The sequence below is a fragment of the Polypterus senegalus genome, unplaced genomic scaffold (genome assembly GCF_016835505.1).
Source record: "Polypterus senegalus isolate Bchr_013 unplaced genomic scaffold, ASM1683550v1 scaffold_554, whole genome shotgun sequence".
Taxonomy (NCBI): domain Eukaryota; kingdom Metazoa; phylum Chordata; class Cladistia; order Polypteriformes; family Polypteridae; genus Polypterus; species Polypterus senegalus.
The window spans coordinates 1-19,143 of NW_024384716.1; the positions used below are offsets into that span (position 1 = coordinate 1).

A 19,143-nucleotide genomic window follows, 5' to 3' on the forward strand; every position below is an offset into this window, starting at 1 on the left:
CAGTCAGCTTTTAAAAATGTCTGGTTGTCTTTTTAATACGTTTATAAAGCGGCTTTGCCCCAATTGTAATATCCACCTGATCATTTCAGCTTCACAGATACTGTAATAAAAATAAGGAATCGGCACAATGACGTCATCCCTACAATGGCTCAGGGTGTGGTGGAGTACAAAGACAGCTATGGAGTGGACCCCATCTCAAGCCAAAACCTGCAGTACTTCCTGGACAGATTTTACATGAGTCGGATATCGATTAGGATGCTTCTGAATCAGCACAGTGAGTAAATGTGTTGTGGACAGCAGGTTGGCTAGGACCACATGTAGTTTATTTGGGACAGTGACGCTTTGCTGTTGCTTGTAATGTGTTTTAGAAAAAAATGACATCAGTTGCAGAAAGACTGATTTTGTGAGAAAATGTTGTTGCCAAAAGAATTTCAAACATCACTGAGGTTTATGTGATCATAACATTTTGGGCAGACATTGAAAACTAACAGCGTTACCTAGACAAGTATTTCACATAAAGCCAGTGTGACATGACGTGACTTCAAGTCAGAAGGGATGTCCAACTTGATGATCGGCTGAGGATATCCAGTTGACTTTGAATGACTAGAAATCACTGGGGCTGCCAAACTGCATGGTTCCTTGATGATTTCCAGTGCCCCAGCACCATTTCACTATCTACTTTGAACAGCTGCTTGGTGAATATGCACAAACAACATTCAGAGTTTTCCAATCTGCAACATGTAGCCGCATTGACACAACCCTCTTGTCTACTGAAGAAACCTCCAGTTGCACAGCCTTCACCCAGGGGCTTGTGAGTATCCTTCCATCCGCCCAAGGATGAACCTGGCCGGGTTAGATGGGTTGCTTGACCACCAGGTGCTCACTGGTGAATGCCACCTGTCCCAGCCAGGGTACACTTTTTTCCATTTGTATTGTCCTGATGGTCATTGCGAACCATTCTTTGACTTTTTTCAGCCCAAACTCATACATTAAGGGAGGTGCACAAGCCACAGCACACCAGTAAGGTGACAAAAAGGGGTGGAGCAAAATGTCCATGTCAAAGAGCCAGTTGGGGACCTCCCTTATAGCTGGCTCATTCTGCTCATTGACAATCAGCCTAGTAAGACTCCATTTTGCTGTTGCATTGTAAATGAAATGTAGTTACTTTACACTTCATTTACATGTGGTGTTCCCGTTATTTTTTATCCCACCCTTGGTAGCTGAAACACAATGAAGACAAAATTGCAAAAACTATCTGATAAAGTCAAAGGCATTAACCAGATCAGGACATGAGCTTGCAGAAGAAAAGAGCTGAACACAGCAGAGCTGGACTGAGAGGAAAAAAGATAGGAGTTGGGCATGAGGAAGTCTGCAAATGAAATGCTATAAGCTAGAGATGAGGGAGAAGGGCTGTCCGTGTGTGCAGTGGAGTCTACAGTAAACAGCTTAAAAAAAAGAAAAGCAGACACACCCCAATGAGTACAGCGCAGATTTTGTCATTTAGCACCCGGCCATGGTAGATTTGCTGAACACAGTCGCTGGTCTCATCGCTGCACCATGTCAAAATAACTTGACCACATTTAGTGTCCAAGCTCTGATCTTCCACATGAGGCCTTCTCACTTCTTTTTCTGACAGCCAATAGCATACTGCCTGATGGAGCTGGTGCATCCATACAAAGGGCTAACGGCTGCAATTGAGTCATCAGCAATCTCTGTGCTTTATTTATTTTTTTCCATTCTGTTATGAAATATAAAATACAAGACCTCAGACAGACGAGCTTCTCTTCTGTTTGTGAGGTCCGTAGCCCCCATGCACCAGCACTGTACCAGTGTGGTGTTGAGCTGTAGTGGCTGACCTTTTTTCCACTCTGTTGTGGTATGTAAAATATAAAACATCAGACAGGCAAGCTTCTCTTCCATTTGTGAGGTTTAAAATGTGTTTTTCTTATTCTTCAGCATTACATTCTATACATCATACTCCTGGCTGAACACTCATTAGTTCTCAGCTCTAGCATGCAAAGAAGCTGCCACTCCGACAAAGGAGAATGTCAGATCTGTTTGATTTGAACCTGGTCAGTCACAGACTAGTTTGGTACATTTTTATTATTTTTTTGATATTTGGTACACTTTATTAATCTCCGTGGGGAAATGGTCTTTTCAAGTGACCTTTGTTGGCCTCAGTTGTTTGGTTCGTAATAACAGACGATTAGCTTCATAGGAGCACACCGCCAACTGCCTCTGACTGGCTAAGATTACGTAAATGAAGGCGACGACTGAAAATCACTAGAAAAGTCGTCTTAATGTGACATGAACTTCAGGTGTAGAACAGACCTGCACATGACTAGTCTCATTGTCTTTCTTTTTCAGCTTTTGTGCGTTACTCACTATTTGAAAATCTCAAGTCTTCCATGACAAAGGAAGTACATATCACTAACCCATTGCATTGACTTTTTTTTATGAGTTTTTATTTTGCTTGAACTTTTTATACGCATTTGCGTCAGGACATGTCAGGCTATGCATCACATCCTTCCGGGCTGGGTGGAGAATTTAGCGCCATTACACATTTCAGTACAGCTCGACTGGCGGATTTGCCATTGCCTTAATGGGAAGTTATATAATTAAATGTATTTGGAGAACCTGTGATGAGAATGGCTTGTCTGCTTGTTTTTTGTTTTTTTTTATATAATTTGATAAACATCCTCACCACAAAATGGTGGGGACTCTGCAGCATGTTCTTTACTGTGATCGTCTTTCTTGTTGTATTACCATTTTCAGTAATTCAGCAGGAGACGGGACACTCTACATACTTTTTGGCTGGCTTTGGCACTGATGGCGAGTGAGCAGGTGTCTCGTGCTTATGACTTGGCCACTTGGCACAGAGGCTGCAGAAGGCCAAGCAAGTATTTGTCCTGTGTTTGAGAGAAAGCGAGGGGGGCTCAGTGGAAATTGAGACTGCTTAATGCCATGTCTTTTAAAAGAATCTGCTGCCTTATCTTCTGGTGTTTTTAATACTCATTTTGGACTGTGACTTTAAATCGTTAATACCAAAGCCATGGGTGCCCTACCTCTTAGTTAGTGCTTTATAGCAGTAATTGAGATATCCAGCCTCGCTGTTGTCATTCCGGGCTTTTACTAGAATTGGTCTTGACTCCAGGACTTGAGGTTCACTGCATATATCGCTGCTTGTTTAGCCTCAACTGAGTGGTGGTTTTTTAGGCTCACATGTACACAGCCATCATGTGCTATAAATGGCCATGGCAGCCTGGGAAGACAGTGGGGTGTCGTGGATAAGATGTCGGACCTTAAACATTAAGGCTGTCAGTTCGGTTTCCACATCTGACTCACTGTAGGACCCTGAAGTCACCTAACCCACCCTCTGTACTCCAGCTCTAAATTTAAACAATATATGCAGTACAATGGGTTTTTTGGCTACCATCTCATTAGCAGGAATGTTCCTTGCACCTTGCATGATGAGGATGGCAACACATACATTCACAAATGTCTGTTGGGCCCTCAGAACTTTCTTAAGGTCATCAGATGGGCTCCCCCTTCTCAGTCTGTTTCATCAGTTTGAGTCCACAACACCTCTGGAGGGTCTGAGTCAGCCCCCCTAAGCTCCTCTGGCCCCACATCCACTCAACTCTCTCCCACCTCTGCTGATTGAGTGGTTCCAGTGTTCATTATACTTTAGTCACAGCCACATTGATGCTGTCTCTGCTTGCTTGTTGATAAAGCCAACTTTATTCCGCAAAAAGACCGTCCATAGTGACTAGCCTGGAAGTCCTCTGCAGCCAGCCTACTTCCACTGGGAGATTCCATGCCTGCCATCTCGTCTGTTCACATCTGAGGACGAGTGCTTGGTAAGTTCCACAGCTCTCTTTCATGGGTTTCCTCTGTCATCGCACGCTCCGAACGTCTCTGTCTCTCCATCTTCTCCTGCCGTGGTGCAGCCTGATCTTTTTTTTGTTGCATTAGACCATAGAACTTTACGAGGGGGGACCCAAAAGCAATGTTTTTTTTTAATTGTATATTTCACAGAACATTTCCAAAATGTAATCACCCTCAAAATACTCACCCTGACACACAATACACTTGTCCCATTGCTTTTTCTATTGTTCAGAACTGCTGTAATAGTGACAGCCTTTATTGCCTCCATCGTTTGCTTCATGACCTCCTCTACATCCTGAAAACACTTTTCCTTTAAGGTCATCTTAATTTTTGAAAATATGAAGAAAATCGCAGGGTGCAAGGTCTGGGGATTTTGGAGGGGTGGGAAACCGTTGTCATACTGTTTTTCGTGAGAAGCTCAATGCTGTGTGGGTGGGAGCGTCATTGTGATGCCGAAGCCACTCGCCTGACTGCCACAATTCGGCTTGGTTTCTCCACATGGCATCACGTGATCACTGGAGCACTTCAAGGTAGTCGCTTGGCCAAATGATGCAGAGTGCACTCTAATACACGCATCTAGCAGCAAATGTTGGAACTAACGCTCCTCCAGCCTCCAGAAAAAAGTTCTCATCATTTTTGGGTTCCCCCTAGTATCTGGCCTCCGCATTTAGCTGGCAGTCTCCTCTTGGAACTTTAATTGTTTCTTGTGATCCACCCTCCTCTCCCAGTCAGTAGCTGATGCCAGAACTCCTGTGGTGGTGATTGTTCTGCAAGAGCTTTCATCAGATTTAACAAATCTGATTAAGCAGGACCTTTGGTTTTGCTGTTATTTCTCTTCCCTTTTTCCTCTCCTGTACCTCCTCCAGGCTTGCAGTCATGTCAAGCAAAATCTGGTTGTGCCTTCACCTGATGTTCTCGTCAGCAAGGCTCAGCTGGCTTATAGTATGTTCTCAAGGCCTGCTGGTCTTCCACAAAAAGTACAACACGGACTCTTCGTCAGCTCCTACTGATTTAGATCTGTTGGTGTGGGTGGGACGTTGTATGTGAAACACAGCAGGAATTTGATTCGACTCTCCTCCATGCTCCATACACCCTCCCTGATTGGAGATCTTCCCTGGATGCCATTCCAGCTTCCTTGCTGCTTTATTGATGGGGCCCTGGTTTGCCTACCCTATTCCTCTACCATCCATTAGCTCTTTCTGGACAAGGCTGCAGCAGTCTCTAGTGCTTTCCTCCTTCCATCTTGCCTTCATTAAGACACCCAAGCCCGGACTGCCCTGATTGACTGATCCCGCAATGTCTGAATGGCATCGTCTTGCTTCTGCCTCTGCTGAAGCCTCCTTTAAAGAGCAGTGATGTCCTGTTTGAATGGTGATGCCTGTCTGGCGACCCCTTTGGTCACTGCTTGATAAAGGAGCCAAAGACATACACAGTAATAATAATAATAATAATAACAACAATGTGGTTTGGACTCGTAAAGGATTCTTTACTTTCTTGTTTTTATAGGAAAAAAGAAATCTGCAGTGTGTCTTAGTTCTGTCATGAGCTTAACTTTGTACATCTACACACCGTAAATCTCATAAAATGTAGTTTTATTGTAATGTGAATTTGCAAATTATATGTGTAGTATTATCATTTGGTACATTATCAGACTTAATGCAGTTTAGTCAGCTTAAAAAAGAGCATTCAAAAATCTTTAAGAGCAGTGAAGCTGATAAAAGGACAAAGTAATTATGAAATTAAATATGTATAATTTTTTTTTTCCTGCAGAAAAATGAGATCCTAAAAAATTCTTTTAATAGGAATGGATGCCTTCATTTTGATGAGGGATGGCATAAAAGAAACCAATATGGATTTGTATAGTTTTACTGCCCCAGTCAATAAGGTATAAAATAGTAATTCCAATTTACTAATAAATGAAATAACAATGTGTAGTTGTGTAATAAGGGGCTGCCCAGTGGCGCTGCTCCCACACAACTAGGAGAGTAGGGTTCATGTCCCAGGTGCACCCTGCATGGGGTTTGCATGTTCTTACCCATGTCTGTCTGACATTCCTCCTAGAGTCCAGAGACATGCAGGAGACATAACCAGTACATGTTCAATATGGGGGGGTGACACAACAGTAGAACTGCTGCCTCGCATTTTGAAGACTTAGGTTTCCATCCCAGGAGTGCTCCCGGTGTGGATTTTTCGTGATCTCCCTGTGTCTCCATGGGTCCCACAGTCCAAAGACAGGCAGGTTAGGTGAATTGCCGATGCTACAGTGGGCCTAGTGTGTGCAGGGGTGTGTTCACTTTGGGATGAACTGGAGCCCTGTCCAGGTTTTGTTCCCACCTTCTGCCCAGTGCTTGCTGGGATAGGCTCTAGCTGCTTTGTGACCATGCCCTTGAAAATCGGTTTATGAAAATGAATGGATGTATAATATAATACATTGCTCTTAAATCTACAAAATAGAATTAGTCTCACTGACAGCAGTGTAGTAGGCAGGATTGCATCCTTATGGTTAGTTTGATTGTGTGGCATCTGTGGGGAATTTTCCAGCTCTATTTGTGTTCCTTATAAGTTACACTATGGGAGTCTCTGAGCAAAATGTCTTAAGTTAATTTGCTGTGGACATCCTCTGGTAGCCATATTATGTGATATCATCTTCTGTTAAATTCTGCTCCGTACTTGTAATGTTTTTATTTTTAGAACATTAGATCATTCTAGACGAGAACAGGCCATTCAGCCCAACAAAGCTTGCCAGTCCTATCCACTTATTTCTTCCAAGAAAACATCAAGTCGAGTTTTGAAAGTCCCTGATGTCTTGGTGTCTACCACACTATTTGGTCTCTTATTCCAAGTGTCTATCGTTCTTTGTGTAAAGAAAAACTTCCTAATGTTTGTGTGAAATTTACCCTTAACAAGTTTCCAACTGTGTCCCCGTGTTTTTGATGAACTCATTTTAAAGTCACCGTCTGATCCACTGGACTAATTCCCTTCATAATTTTAAACACTTCAGTCAGGTCTCCTCTTCATCTTCTTTTGCTTAAACTCTAAAGGCTCAGCTCTCTTAATCTTTCCTAATAACTCATCCCCTGTAGCCCTGAATCAGCCTCGTCGCTCTTCTCTGGACCTTTTCTTTTGCTGTTATGTCGTTTTTGTAGCCTGGAGACCCAAACTGCACACAGGACTCCAGATGAGGCCTCACCAGTGTGTTATAAAGCTTGAGCAGAACCTCCTGTGACTTGTACTCCACACATCAAGGCGCTATATAACCTGACAGTCTGTTAGGGTTCTTAATGGTTTCTGAACACTGTCGGGAAGTTGATAGCTTATAGTCCACTATGACTCCTAAATCCTTCTCATAAGGTGTATTCTCGATTTTCCGACCGCCCATTGTGTATTTTAACCTCACGTTTTTACTTCCTATGTGTAATTCTTTACATTTACTTACATTAAATTTCATCTGCCACAAATCTGCCCAATTCTGTATGCTATCCATGTCCTTCTGTGATGATGTAACGGATTCCAAATTATCTGCTAATCCACCTATCTTGGTATCATCTGCAAACTTAACCAGCTTGTTACTTATATTCCTATCAAAATCATTTATAGATATTAAAAATAGCAGCGGCCCCAGCACTGACCCCTGCTGGTCACCACTCTTAACATTGGCCAGTTCTGATGAGGGTCCTCACACCATCACCCTCTGCTTCCTGTGTCTGAGCCAGTTCTGCACCCAACTAAAAACATCACCCTGAACTCCCACTTCTTTTAATTTGATGCCCAACCTCTCATGTGGCACCTCATCAAATGCTTTCTGAAAGTCCTGATAAGTAATATCATATGCATAAATTTTATACTGTATTGAGGTTTACTTGTGTTCTGTTCTGTGTATTGTACTGTATTGTATTGACCCCCCTTCTCTTTGACACCCACTACACGTCCAACCAACCTGGAAAGGGGTCTCTCTTTGAACTGCCTTTCCCAAGCTTTCTTCAATTTCTTCTCTGCAAGGGTTTTTTTTGGGAGTTTTTTCTTGTCTTCTTACAGAGTCAAGGCTGGGGGGCTGTCAAGAGGCAGGGCCTGTTAAAGCCCATTGTGGCACTCCTTGTGTGATTTTTGGGCTATACAAAAATAAATTGTATTGTATATTTGTTGCAGTGATCGACTGGGATGCTGTAGTGGATTGAGATGGTTCAGAAAATGAGGGTTGTATTGCATGCTTGTAAACTAACAGCCTACTTTACTTGATGAGGCTCTGCTTTAAAGTCAGTGCTATTGTCAGAGTGCTTTAAAAGTGCTAAAGTAACAGTACAGTTGTTTATATGTACTTTTATGTAGGTTTAGTGATTCAGTGGTTCAGGAGTTGACCGCGAACTGGAGGTGGGAGCCGAACCTGCGGCCTTCAGTCCAGCACTGTAACATCAAGGCCACGTTGCATTAATATTCAAAACTGACACTCGTTCTGAACCGTTTATTTCAGTCAAGAGAAAGTTCGCCATATTCATCCCAATTTCTAGATTATTCCAAGTATCTGTTTGCACTGATCTGAGTGAAAGGTTGACCCGTTTAGCTGGCTGTCATTTTGGATTTGGTCCAGCTGTAAGTTTCACTAATAAAGATAACAAGCTAACCATTCAAAATTACAAAATGGCTGATCGTGGAAGTGAAGTACAAAAGCTGATCTACAAAATACTGCAGCTTTGCACATCACCTGTCAAAGCCAAATCTAGTGTGAGTTAAACAAATAAATTGATCAAATGTCAGCTTTTGCCTTTGAATAAGACCTTTTTAAAGTCATTTTGAATTGTACTCGAATGCAACGTTCAATCTGACAGCCGTATTCAGAGCACTTTCACAGTTTTACTTGAGGTTGTAACAGTCGTCTACAATGTGTGTGTGCGTCTCATCCTGTTATTAGTGGAATGGCCTCATTTGTAAGTCCGGCCAGTTGTACAGGGGGATGGGAGCACCTGGATTGGAGGGCCAACAGACTGCACGGGGAGGAGCTAACAGTATGTAAATGGGTGGCGGGAAAAAGGAGAGGAGAAGTGGGCGCCATCACTGGAAAAGGCAAGAGGGGAAAAGGATCAACACCGCATGGAAAACGTCAGGTGAACCCGGGTTCATTTCAAGACAAATTACACTGGTCTACAAAAATATATTTTTTGTTTGGTACTGGGAACTTCATACCAGCTCTTTATTAAGTTTTTTACATTGATTCCATATATGAAATTGGATTTAAGCTAGCACATCAGATTTCTGAAATGCACATCATTGACGTTTTTGACACTTTTGAATATCATTATAATATATCAGCACGATATCTGGAGTTTGAACTCTGTCCCGCCAATATTGTTTGAATGTGTTTATTCTGAAAACAAACCAGAAGACGATACCAGAGACGCTTTAAAACATGTTTATGTCAATTTACCTCAATATGAAAGTGAGGTCATTGTGCTCAAAATTGTCTAAGGCAATTGCTTTTGCGCTTGTACTGCACATCCATCTCTTTTTGCATGAACCAACAGCAGTCACCCATCATGCTCGGAGTAAATTTTCCCTGACATCAGTTTTCCATCACCTTTGTATCTTGATGAAATCTTTCCCCATGCTCAGCTCTCATCACTTAGATTTGGTGTAAAAAAAAAGTCGAGATGTTAATGTAAAAAATGCGTCTTCGGTGACATTCTGGCTCCCGTAAGCTAATATACTTTCAGCATATTCTCCACAAGCTCAGTGTAATTCTCTGCTCTGTGCTTGTCAAGAAAATTCTGGACAACCTGCACGAATGAGGTTGCCGATTCAGTTGGCTTCAGTTTCCTTTTGAACTCATCGTCACGCAGCAGTTCACAGATTTCAGGGACAACAAAAGCACCTTCCTTAATGTTGGCTTCACTTTTCTCGAGACCAAACTTATTTCTTAAATGCTGTGTCTAAGACCTGGAACATCATAACTAACAAATGGGACGTGCTGGACAAAAACGATTTTCAGATTTAGAGTCAGCAAGTGAAGTTTGTTAAAGTACAGGTGAAAGAATCCCAGTAGCAAAATGCTTGTTGACCAGTGTCATTTGTACTTTCTGGTGAAAGGTATTCTGGAGAGGACCTGATGGACCAGCACAGGAACTGTTGATCTGTACGTTTCCCAGAACAGGAGGTATGGTCGGCGCCTCATTCCCCACCGCAAACTGAGCTCGACATTCCGCACAGATAATATTTAAAGGACCGCGAAACATTATTTTTTTTTCTCTTGCTCAAATTTCTGTATTTGTAGCTGTATGTGTTTGTGTTTTGTGCCGTGATTTGTGCTGGGTGGGAATCGCTGCAGCGTGATATTCTGTATTTAGGGGTTTTTTGTTACAGTAAGTGTGTGTATCAACTTCCAATAATCATTTTTTTTACTTAACCCTGCTTTCACTGGTGTGTCTCTGTACTTTGAGTTGTGTCGTAGGAAAGTAGTGTTGGTCACTCGTGCCCGGATTATTTTTTTCTTTTTCCCTTTGCTGCCACTCTATATTATAATGGTGCCGGTCCTAGGAGCGGTACAAGGTGACCTCCACAGAGCAAAGTCTTTACTTTGTACGTTTTACGTGCCCCTGATCTTTCAGACTGCAGGATGTTGTGTACAGTTTTATATCCCAGACTAAGAATTTATTAACTTTCCTGCCTTGTGCCCAGATGTGTCAAATTTTCATTATGCTTTTCATAAACTTTGTATTTGTTGTCTTTCCTCCTTTTCTAGCCTTACTATTTGGTGGAAAAGTCAAAGTGAATCCAGCTCACCCCAAGCAGATAGGAAGCATTGATCCAAACTGTCAAGTCGTCGAGGTTATTAAGGGTAAGAAAATAATACGGGGGTTAAAGGGCAAAAGTGAGTGGCAGTGTTGTAACAATTCATATTAACAGGAGAGACACTTTGCTCTGTCAAACTGCTCTAAATACAAGTAGACATCGTAGTGCTCATGATATTCACAGTGTTCGTAATAGGAGTGATACTTTTCCAGTTATGTTTTATTTAGTCGGATATTTAGTAAGGACATTGGTGAATACGAGGAGACCATTCGCTGCCGTCAGGCCTGCTTGGTTAGCCAATGGCTAAGCTGTTCTAATAGTCATATGGGTGGATCCTGTTACATCCGCACCTGGCACTCCCCTGGTGATATAATAGACACGGGTTGACCAGATGGGGTCTTGTATTGCTGACAGGTGTTACATGTACAAACATGGGACCAGTCATCTTTGCATATCGTTGGTTGACATGCCACCTCCAGGTTATTAAACTGTGGTTTTTGTGCAAGCTGACCACCGATTGGGCTGGCGTGGTAGTATTGTAGAAACTTGGGCACGTGTGTCTTGGGTACTACCAACTGATAATGGTAGCCTCAGCCCTTTCTCAGTACACCGTGATATACAGTGGCCCTTGAAGCTCCCTGTAATGTTAAAGTGGCCAGGCCTCTCCCCAGATCCTTCTCTCAGTCCCCATTGTACAGGACTGTTAGCTTACAGTTGAGCATTGTGTATGTTCAGGGGAGGATCAGGCCAAGGGTTCAAGGCTGACACCGCACATGCCCCAGCTGTAGTTCCACCCAGGAGAACATGTCTGGCATGGCATTAGCACGGCCCTTTCAAGAGCACTCCCTGAATGCATACCGACCTGGTTAGTCTAGACATGGTCTTTGGACAGCTGAACACACAGGTCAGAGCTTAGATTTAAGGTGTTCTCCCCTCAAGGAACTTGTGCCACTTCTTGACAGCCTATATGACAGTGAGGCGGTCCTTCATGGCACCCTTTAGAGACCCTGAAGCATACGCCATGACTCTTTCCTCCCCCGATCGATTTGGCAGAGGATGGTGCCAAGGCCGAGGTCACATAATGTCTGTGTGGACCTGAAATGTCAATGCTAAATTTGGCTGTGCCAAGACTGGTAGTGATAATGGAACATCCTTCAAAGCAGCAAAGACATCTTGGCACACAAGAAGAGGGAGTAAGTGAGCTGCAATATCAGAGAACTTACAAATGAACTTGTGGAACCACCCAACCATCTCCAAAAAGTGTTGGAGGCAGTGTTTGCCTCCTGGGGCACTGGGTAGTCTACAATGGGTTTGATTTTCCTCACGTTTACCACTGACACCACATGGCCGAGGAAGGTCAGATGGTCGTGGAGAAATCTACACTTCTTTCAGCCGAATGTGAGATGAACCTTGTGAATTCCCTGAAAGGCATTGTCCAGACATCGGAAGACATCTGGTCCTTCAGATGTTGTTGGACAGATGGGGAGAACATGATGAAGTCATCAGCATAGCCAAAGCATATCTACTCAGAGTCCTCGGAGTACCTGCTCCATCGGCCTTGGAAATGACACTCCAGCTTCTTTCTTTTTTTTTTTTTTTTTTTTTAAAGCCAAAGGACATTACACGGAACTGGAACAGTCCTTTGGGGTGAAAACGGCCCTTCCTTATTTTATACCTGCCAATATCCAGACTTCAGATTCAGGGAGCTGAACAGTGCTGCTTCATGCAGAAACTGCAGATTGTCATGAATGATGGCATGGGGGTAAACATTGTAATGGATCTCCTTGTTCAGCTCCCCCTAATTGACACAAAGTTGGTAGGACTGGCTGGGCTTTTGTACAGGCGCCACAGGATGAGCCCACAGTAAGGAGGAAAGCTCAGTCACCCCTTCCACCAACATGTGATCAACCCAGTCCTTTAGTCCGTTCTTTCCAGAGGTGACACACTGTAGGCTCTGTGGTGAACAGGGACCTGATGAACTGTGTGGACCTCATAAGCATAAGATGAACGAGTGCCAGCTGCTTTCTCTACTGGCCTGGACTCATTAACTACTCAAGTAAATGTAGTAATACCTGTTAGGCCAAACCAGATTGCCATGAGCATTCCCAATGGACATCACCCCGGCAACTCCTATTCCAGTAATGATGGAAAGATGGTGAGCCATTAGTGGGTGTATTTCTAAATAATAAGGGCATTAACAGGCGGTGGCCTTCCATGACAGTGGGATATCGGAGGGGGTTCTGTGTGGGGAGAGCAAATCAAGTTCAGGCCTGAAAGGACTCATTCGTGAAAGTGATGAGCTGTTTTGTGAGCTGGCACGGGCATAGGGAGAGGAAGGTAAAGCATGACCAGCTGAGGAAGTGCACTCAAGAACACGTAGGCAGAAAGTCTTAGACATGGAGACTGGGTCTTGGTCCAATCCGTGGCCAAATTAATTTTAATTATCATTTCATTTTGTCTGCTATTTGTTATAAAAGATCTCATTATAATTTAAAATAAGTGTTTGACAATTCTGACTGAATGTAAAAATCTGCTTCTTTACAGATGCGTATGAAAATGCAAGAAGACTTTGTGACCTGTATTACATGAACTCCCCGGAGCTGAAAATAGAAGAATTCAACGGTAAACAGATGTGTGTCCCTGAAATGCTACAGTGGGAATGTGGAATGATATCTTCACATTTACCAATTAGAGTTCTCTTAAGTGAATGGCCTGCTGGGAGTTGTCTGTTTTAGCACAGTGTTATATTTACAGACACAGTGGGCCTCGATAGCTGGGAGGTCTTGTGCTTAGTGTAGAGCTCCTGAGCATCGGAACATCTCCTGGGAGAAGATCACATTACCAGGTGGAAGTGACTCAAATCAGAATTTGATTTTTTTTGCCTTATTGTGACACAGCAAGACATCAACAAAGGCTTCGTTGGTCTTCATAACACTTATAAAGCATCAGTAGATGGATTATTCATTTCTGTGCATTGTTACATACTGACATGCTGGTAAAATGACTTGTTCATGTGAAAGACTCGCAGTTCTTATACTGAATATTGAATATCAAGAGAAATGTCTCCATTAAGCCCGCACAGACAACTCCAAAGTGATGTTTCGTTAGTCGGCCACATTGCAGAGAAGGATAGACACTTTACTGATGCTTTGTAAGTGCATGTTAAGGTCTTGATACATAAAACTACATGAGGTACACAGTAGATGAATTTTGCAGTATCTAAACTCAAATTTTTCCAGAACATCATAGCAATAGCTGAACATGGTAATGGTAGGAGTGTGATGGTGTGCGGCTGTATTGCTGCCACTGGGCACGCATAACTTGTCATAATAGGAGGAATCATGAATTGATCATCTATAGTCGCATAGTACTAGGGTGTTGTACTGTGTTAGCCATTATGAATATAGTGAGATGAATATAGTGAGAAGTCAAGCAAAATGACACCGTGCCTGAAGAAGGGGGCCTGAGTTGCCTCAAAAGCTTGCATATTGTCATTTTTTTAGTTAGCCAATAAGAGGTGTCATTTTGCTTGACTTGTCACTTCATCAATAGCAGGGAATTGTTCAGAAGAATATCCGGTTATCCATTCATGAGCTAAAGTTTACTTGACTTGTACAGTAAGGTAATGGACATAAAAATACAAGTCCACATCAGAATGGCTGAAGAGAAGAAGTAGTAAAGTTCTGGACTGGCCAAGACCTAAACTCAGCAGAGATGCTGTGTCAAGTCCTTAAATGAGCAGTTTGTGCTCAAAAACCAACTTAGGTTTCTAAAAAAATAAAGCAGTTGTGCAAAGATGAGTGGTCCCAAATTCTTCCACAGCATAGTGGGACACTGATCTTCAATAAGAGGGTGTGTTTGGCTGCAGTCCTTGGAGCTGAAGGTGGCTCAGCCATAAAGTGTAAAGGGGCAATTACTTTTTCACATATTGCCATTTAGTGTTGAGTAACTGTGCTTATCTAATAAATTGCATTAAGTAAAAAGAAAAAAAGGTCACCCAATTGTCTAGCTGCTCTCTATTTATTAATTTTGGCCTGAAAATGTTCACAGCCAAAATGATCAATGTTAATAAAGAAAATTTGGAATAGCACTGTAGAAACTGGCACTCCAGTTCTATCCTGTCTTGAATGTTGTGCTGCCCAAATGTCACCTTTCTTGGCGTGATGGTATAATAGTTAAGTGACCTTGTGTGCATTCACCTCATGGTGTTTATCCTGGTACTGCTAGCCTCAAGCATGTTGGGTTAGTTGGCAGCTTTTAGTTGACCCAGCATACATGACAGTTTTATTGTCTCTGCTGATAAAAGTAAGTTAAACGCAGTAATTTTATATTTCTGCTCAAATTGCCACTTTATTAATGCTTTCTAATGTCTCTTTCTCTCTGCAGCTAAAGAGCGAGGGAAGCCAACAACAATTGTGTATGTGCCCTCTCATCTCTACCACATGGTCTTCGAGCTGTTCAAAGTATGTTTGGATTTGAAGTTCATTTTCATTTACTTACATTTTAACCACAGTGAGTCATCCACAAGCTGCCATTGCAGGCCATGTTGAGACAAACAAAGTGGAAACCTCCATGGGTCAGATGTGTGTGCAGCATGAGATCATGCCAAACTGACAGGTCTGGTCTTAATACCCGTCTGTAGTAATAAGACTTGCTTTTGGGTTTACTGCTGTTGCAGTGTGCCCCCGAGCTGCGGACTTGCAGTGGACCAACACTAAGACTCCGTGCAGCTGTAGTGGGCTGCTGGAAGTCTGAGAAGGAGAACAGAGCTGTGTGCTAGCTTAGACCACCTCGTCGTGATCAGGTTGACCAGACTTAGTATAGTGGGTAATGTTACAAAATGAACTCCGCACACATCAGACTGACTGTTAAGGACAAGAAAAAGCGCTTATATGCTTTTAAAAAAAACGGGAACCATAGTTTTATATTTGGACTTATCAAACCTATTTAATTCAATGGTAAATAATAAGATAAGCGATGCATGCAACTATTTATATTGTGTAATATAATATATAAATATATAGATCAATATACTGTACATTTACCCATTAGTCTTCAGTAAAAAGAGATGCAAAGTCTCTGTCCCTAATTAAGAAGCCACCTTAATGACCACATCAAGCGATGGCAGTTGTTGCTGTTGTCTGATGCCCTGCAATTGCCTTTTTGGTTCCATAAGTTTTTAGATGTGCTATGCTGCTCGGACCACAATTCAGAAAGTGCACATGAAGATAATGCCAGTTTCTTCCATACTGTGTTCTTTTGGAGTGTCATGGTGGTATCTACGCAGGTGTCCTCCAAATCTGATGTGAGATCTCTCACAATATGCCTTACTGTACATGGAGTTGGTGCTCTACTGCACTGCACTTTGGGCTGCATTGAGACAATCTTTACAAATCTTGTCCAGCCTCTGCCTAAGTATTTTATAAGCTTGGATGACTTTGAGATTAATTGATTTATTTGGAAAAGCTGGGTGCTTAATAAACAACAAGGGTCAATTCTACTGTATTTGCATACATTTTGCATATTCTTTGTCTACCCGGTCCCCCCATTTCAGGACACCATAATGTTTGGACACAGCAGTGGCCGATCTATTAAAGCCGTTGTCATATTCAGTTCTTTGTCACTTATCTCTCACATGCAATGACTGCTTGACGTCAGGGATTCACAGACCTCACCAGGCACTGAAGGGTCTTCTCTGGTGATGCTCTGCCAAGCGCCTAATGCACCTATCTTCAGCTATTGCTTATTTCAGGGGGTTTGTCCCCTTAGGTTTTTTCTTCAGCATATGGAAGACCTGCTCAATTGGATTTAAATTGGGTGATTGGTTTGGGCATTCAAGAGTTTTCCATTTTCTTTTATAAAGTCCTGTGTGGCCTCAGCAGTCTGTTTGGCTTCTTTTGTTGTAGGATGAAGTGCCATCCATTGAGTTTGGAGGCTTTTACTGAACTTGAGCAGATCAGATGTCCCTACACACGTCAGAATTCATTGTGCCACGGCCGTCACCAGTTCCATCATCAGTGAAGAGGCTTAGTACCTGTGACAGCCATACCTGCCCAACCCATAACAGCCCCAGCTCCACAATTAACAGATGAGGTGGTCTGATTTGGGTCTCTGGCAGTTCCTCTACATGTCCACACTTTGCTCACGCCATCACTCTGATCAGGTTCATCTTTGTCTCATCTGTCCACAGGACCGTTTCCCAAAACTCTGTAGGCTTTTTGAAGTCCTTTTTCACAAACTTTACCTGTCGTCGTTGTCGTCATTACGTTCTGTATCAAGTTTACGTGAGGCTGTACTTTCCCCCTGTGCTCTGTCCCTTTAAATTGAGGGGAATGTATTGTGTCACAACATTAATTGAGGGTAGGTGGTGGAGGTAATTGCCAGCGCTCCGCCATTCAAGGGGTATCAGATGGCCAGAAGAGTGAACTGGGGAGAAACGCAAGGCCACAACAAGACCAGCTGTGGATTTGTTAAACCCAGGACTGCTCTCACTTGGTCATTCACTGAGACAGACTGCACTTAGAGCTGAGGATCGTCTTCTCTTAGCACCACACTACGTAGTCTGGCCTTGATCTAATACTCCTATGGTACTACCTCAGCTACGTTGCAATTGACTCCATGTTTTTAGCTGGCAGCAGGCAGTGATTTGCTTCATCGTGACCAGGACTTGAGTGGGGTGGGGGGTAGGGTTGGGTCTTTATCATACTAATTATAAATTGTTTGTTTCCCAGAATGCAATGCGAGCCACTATGGAATATCATGGAGATACATCCAATTATCCTGCGATCAATGTTCAAGTTGCCCTGGGCAGTGAAGATTTAACAGTAAAGGTACAGAAAATTAACTTCACTGTCTGACTTTGCTCTTTCAAACTACTTTTTTTTTTCCTCTTTCTTCAATGTGAGGGAGAAATTAAAAATTGTGTTTTGTGTAAAATCATAAAAGGACTTTAGAGCAAGTTAATCTTATTTTTTCTTTAACTCCCTTCTTAAGCATTTCAAGTGCCTTATGGTGGTGTGCTTTATGGAAAAACGTTGACTTAATGAAACCAAAAGAACCTCCTTGGCACGGAACAGCTAAGGTGCAAGGTGGGCGTGGGACGGGGTCCATGTTTGGACACTCACGTGTGGGGTGTTACTGAGTTCAGTCCTGTGGACCCCTTGTGGCTGCAGGTTTTTGTTCCATCCAGCTTCAAAGTCCGCGAGTCTTTTTTGCCTTTTAACTGATCTCATTGTTTTGTCGGCTGCTCATTCTTTTCTTATTCTGCATTTCAAAAAGGAAAGAAATGTGAGACTTACAAATATTTCTAAATTTCCCATACTCTCATTTTGTTGTTTTCCTATTCATTCACCTTTTTCCCCCTGTGGAGTTTGCTCCTTTAATTTGATAAGCAGAGTAGACGTGAGTGCTGAAAGGCTGCAGCGTCATACGCACTAGTGTACTCATTAGTAAATAACAATTAAAAAAAAATCAAAACCTCTCAAAAAGTGGGAAGAAAATGATAATGTTGAAAAATGCAAAATCCAAGATAAAAAGAAACACTGCATTATCCCCATCTTGCCTGCAGAAATTCTTGCTACATCCCAGAATTAATGTTGTCATTTCTGCATTGACACCAAAACTTAAACAGCAGCTTACTTAATTAGGATGCGACTCCCATTAAAAGCAGAAGCTGACTGAGATGAAGGCCTGCTGCCTCAGTGAGCCCCCTGGACTGAACTGTGTAAAAGTATGGTGGGTGACGGTCGAGCAGCTACTGTGTGACAAAGGGCATGTGAGCTTTGCTGACTGGCTAAGAAGTTCTGTCGGTGCCTGCTTGAAGGACTTGACTGGTGCACACTTTGCACACTACGGACATTTCTGAATCCTTGTTGTCTTGGACTTTGAAACTGCCGCCTCAGCAGGTGCTGATTTTGCACGTTTATACTAAGGCAGCGCCCAGGAGCAACTAAACCAAGCGGCATCCAGTGCCCCGTGGCTAATGTTCCCTTTCTTATTGTAGATGAGCGATCGAGGCGGTGGAGTCCCTCTGCGGAAAATCGATAGGCTCTTCACTTACACGTATTCTACAGCACCTCTGCCACGCATGGAGACGTCTCGTGCCACCCCGCTGGTAAGCATGCCAGTATACAATGTGTGGAGTTATTAAAAGGTGCTCTTAAGATTTTTTTTTTTTTGGTTTTCCATAAAAACAGACAGATACAGGAAGAGGAGAGGGAAGGCAGAGTAACCCTGTGGAGCAGACATCATGTAGGCCCTCTCCGAGGGTTCTTGCTCTTTGCCCAGGTGTATTGCTATCATCTCTCAGACATGGTGACATTACACCTATCAAAAGCAGCTCTTGAGAGGCAGCAGGCAAGCAGACCTCATGATCTTGACACAGTGATTTCACTTTCTACCTCCTATACAGTTCTGATTTACTAGAGCTACTTAGCAGGGCTGTCACATTATATCCACACTTCAAATACCGTATGG

General features: G+C 42.8%; 1 protein-coding gene across 1 annotated transcript; it reads left to right on the forward strand.

Moving 5' to 3' along the window:
• Positions 1 to 89: 89 nt before the first annotated feature.
• On the forward strand, positions 90 to 18,818 carry LOC120522080 (pyruvate dehydrogenase (acetyl-transferring) kinase isozyme 1, mitochondrial-like; the record flags this gene model as incomplete). The annotated part of the gene is made up of 6 exons (XM_039743264.1): positions 90 to 274; positions 10,619 to 10,714; positions 13,213 to 13,290; positions 15,055 to 15,131; positions 17,400 to 17,498; positions 18,671 to 18,818. Coding segments are annotated over 6 exons (682 nt in total), but the record flags the coding sequence as incomplete, so codon positions are not given.
• Between the last annotated feature and the right edge of the window lie 325 nt (positions 18,819 to 19,143).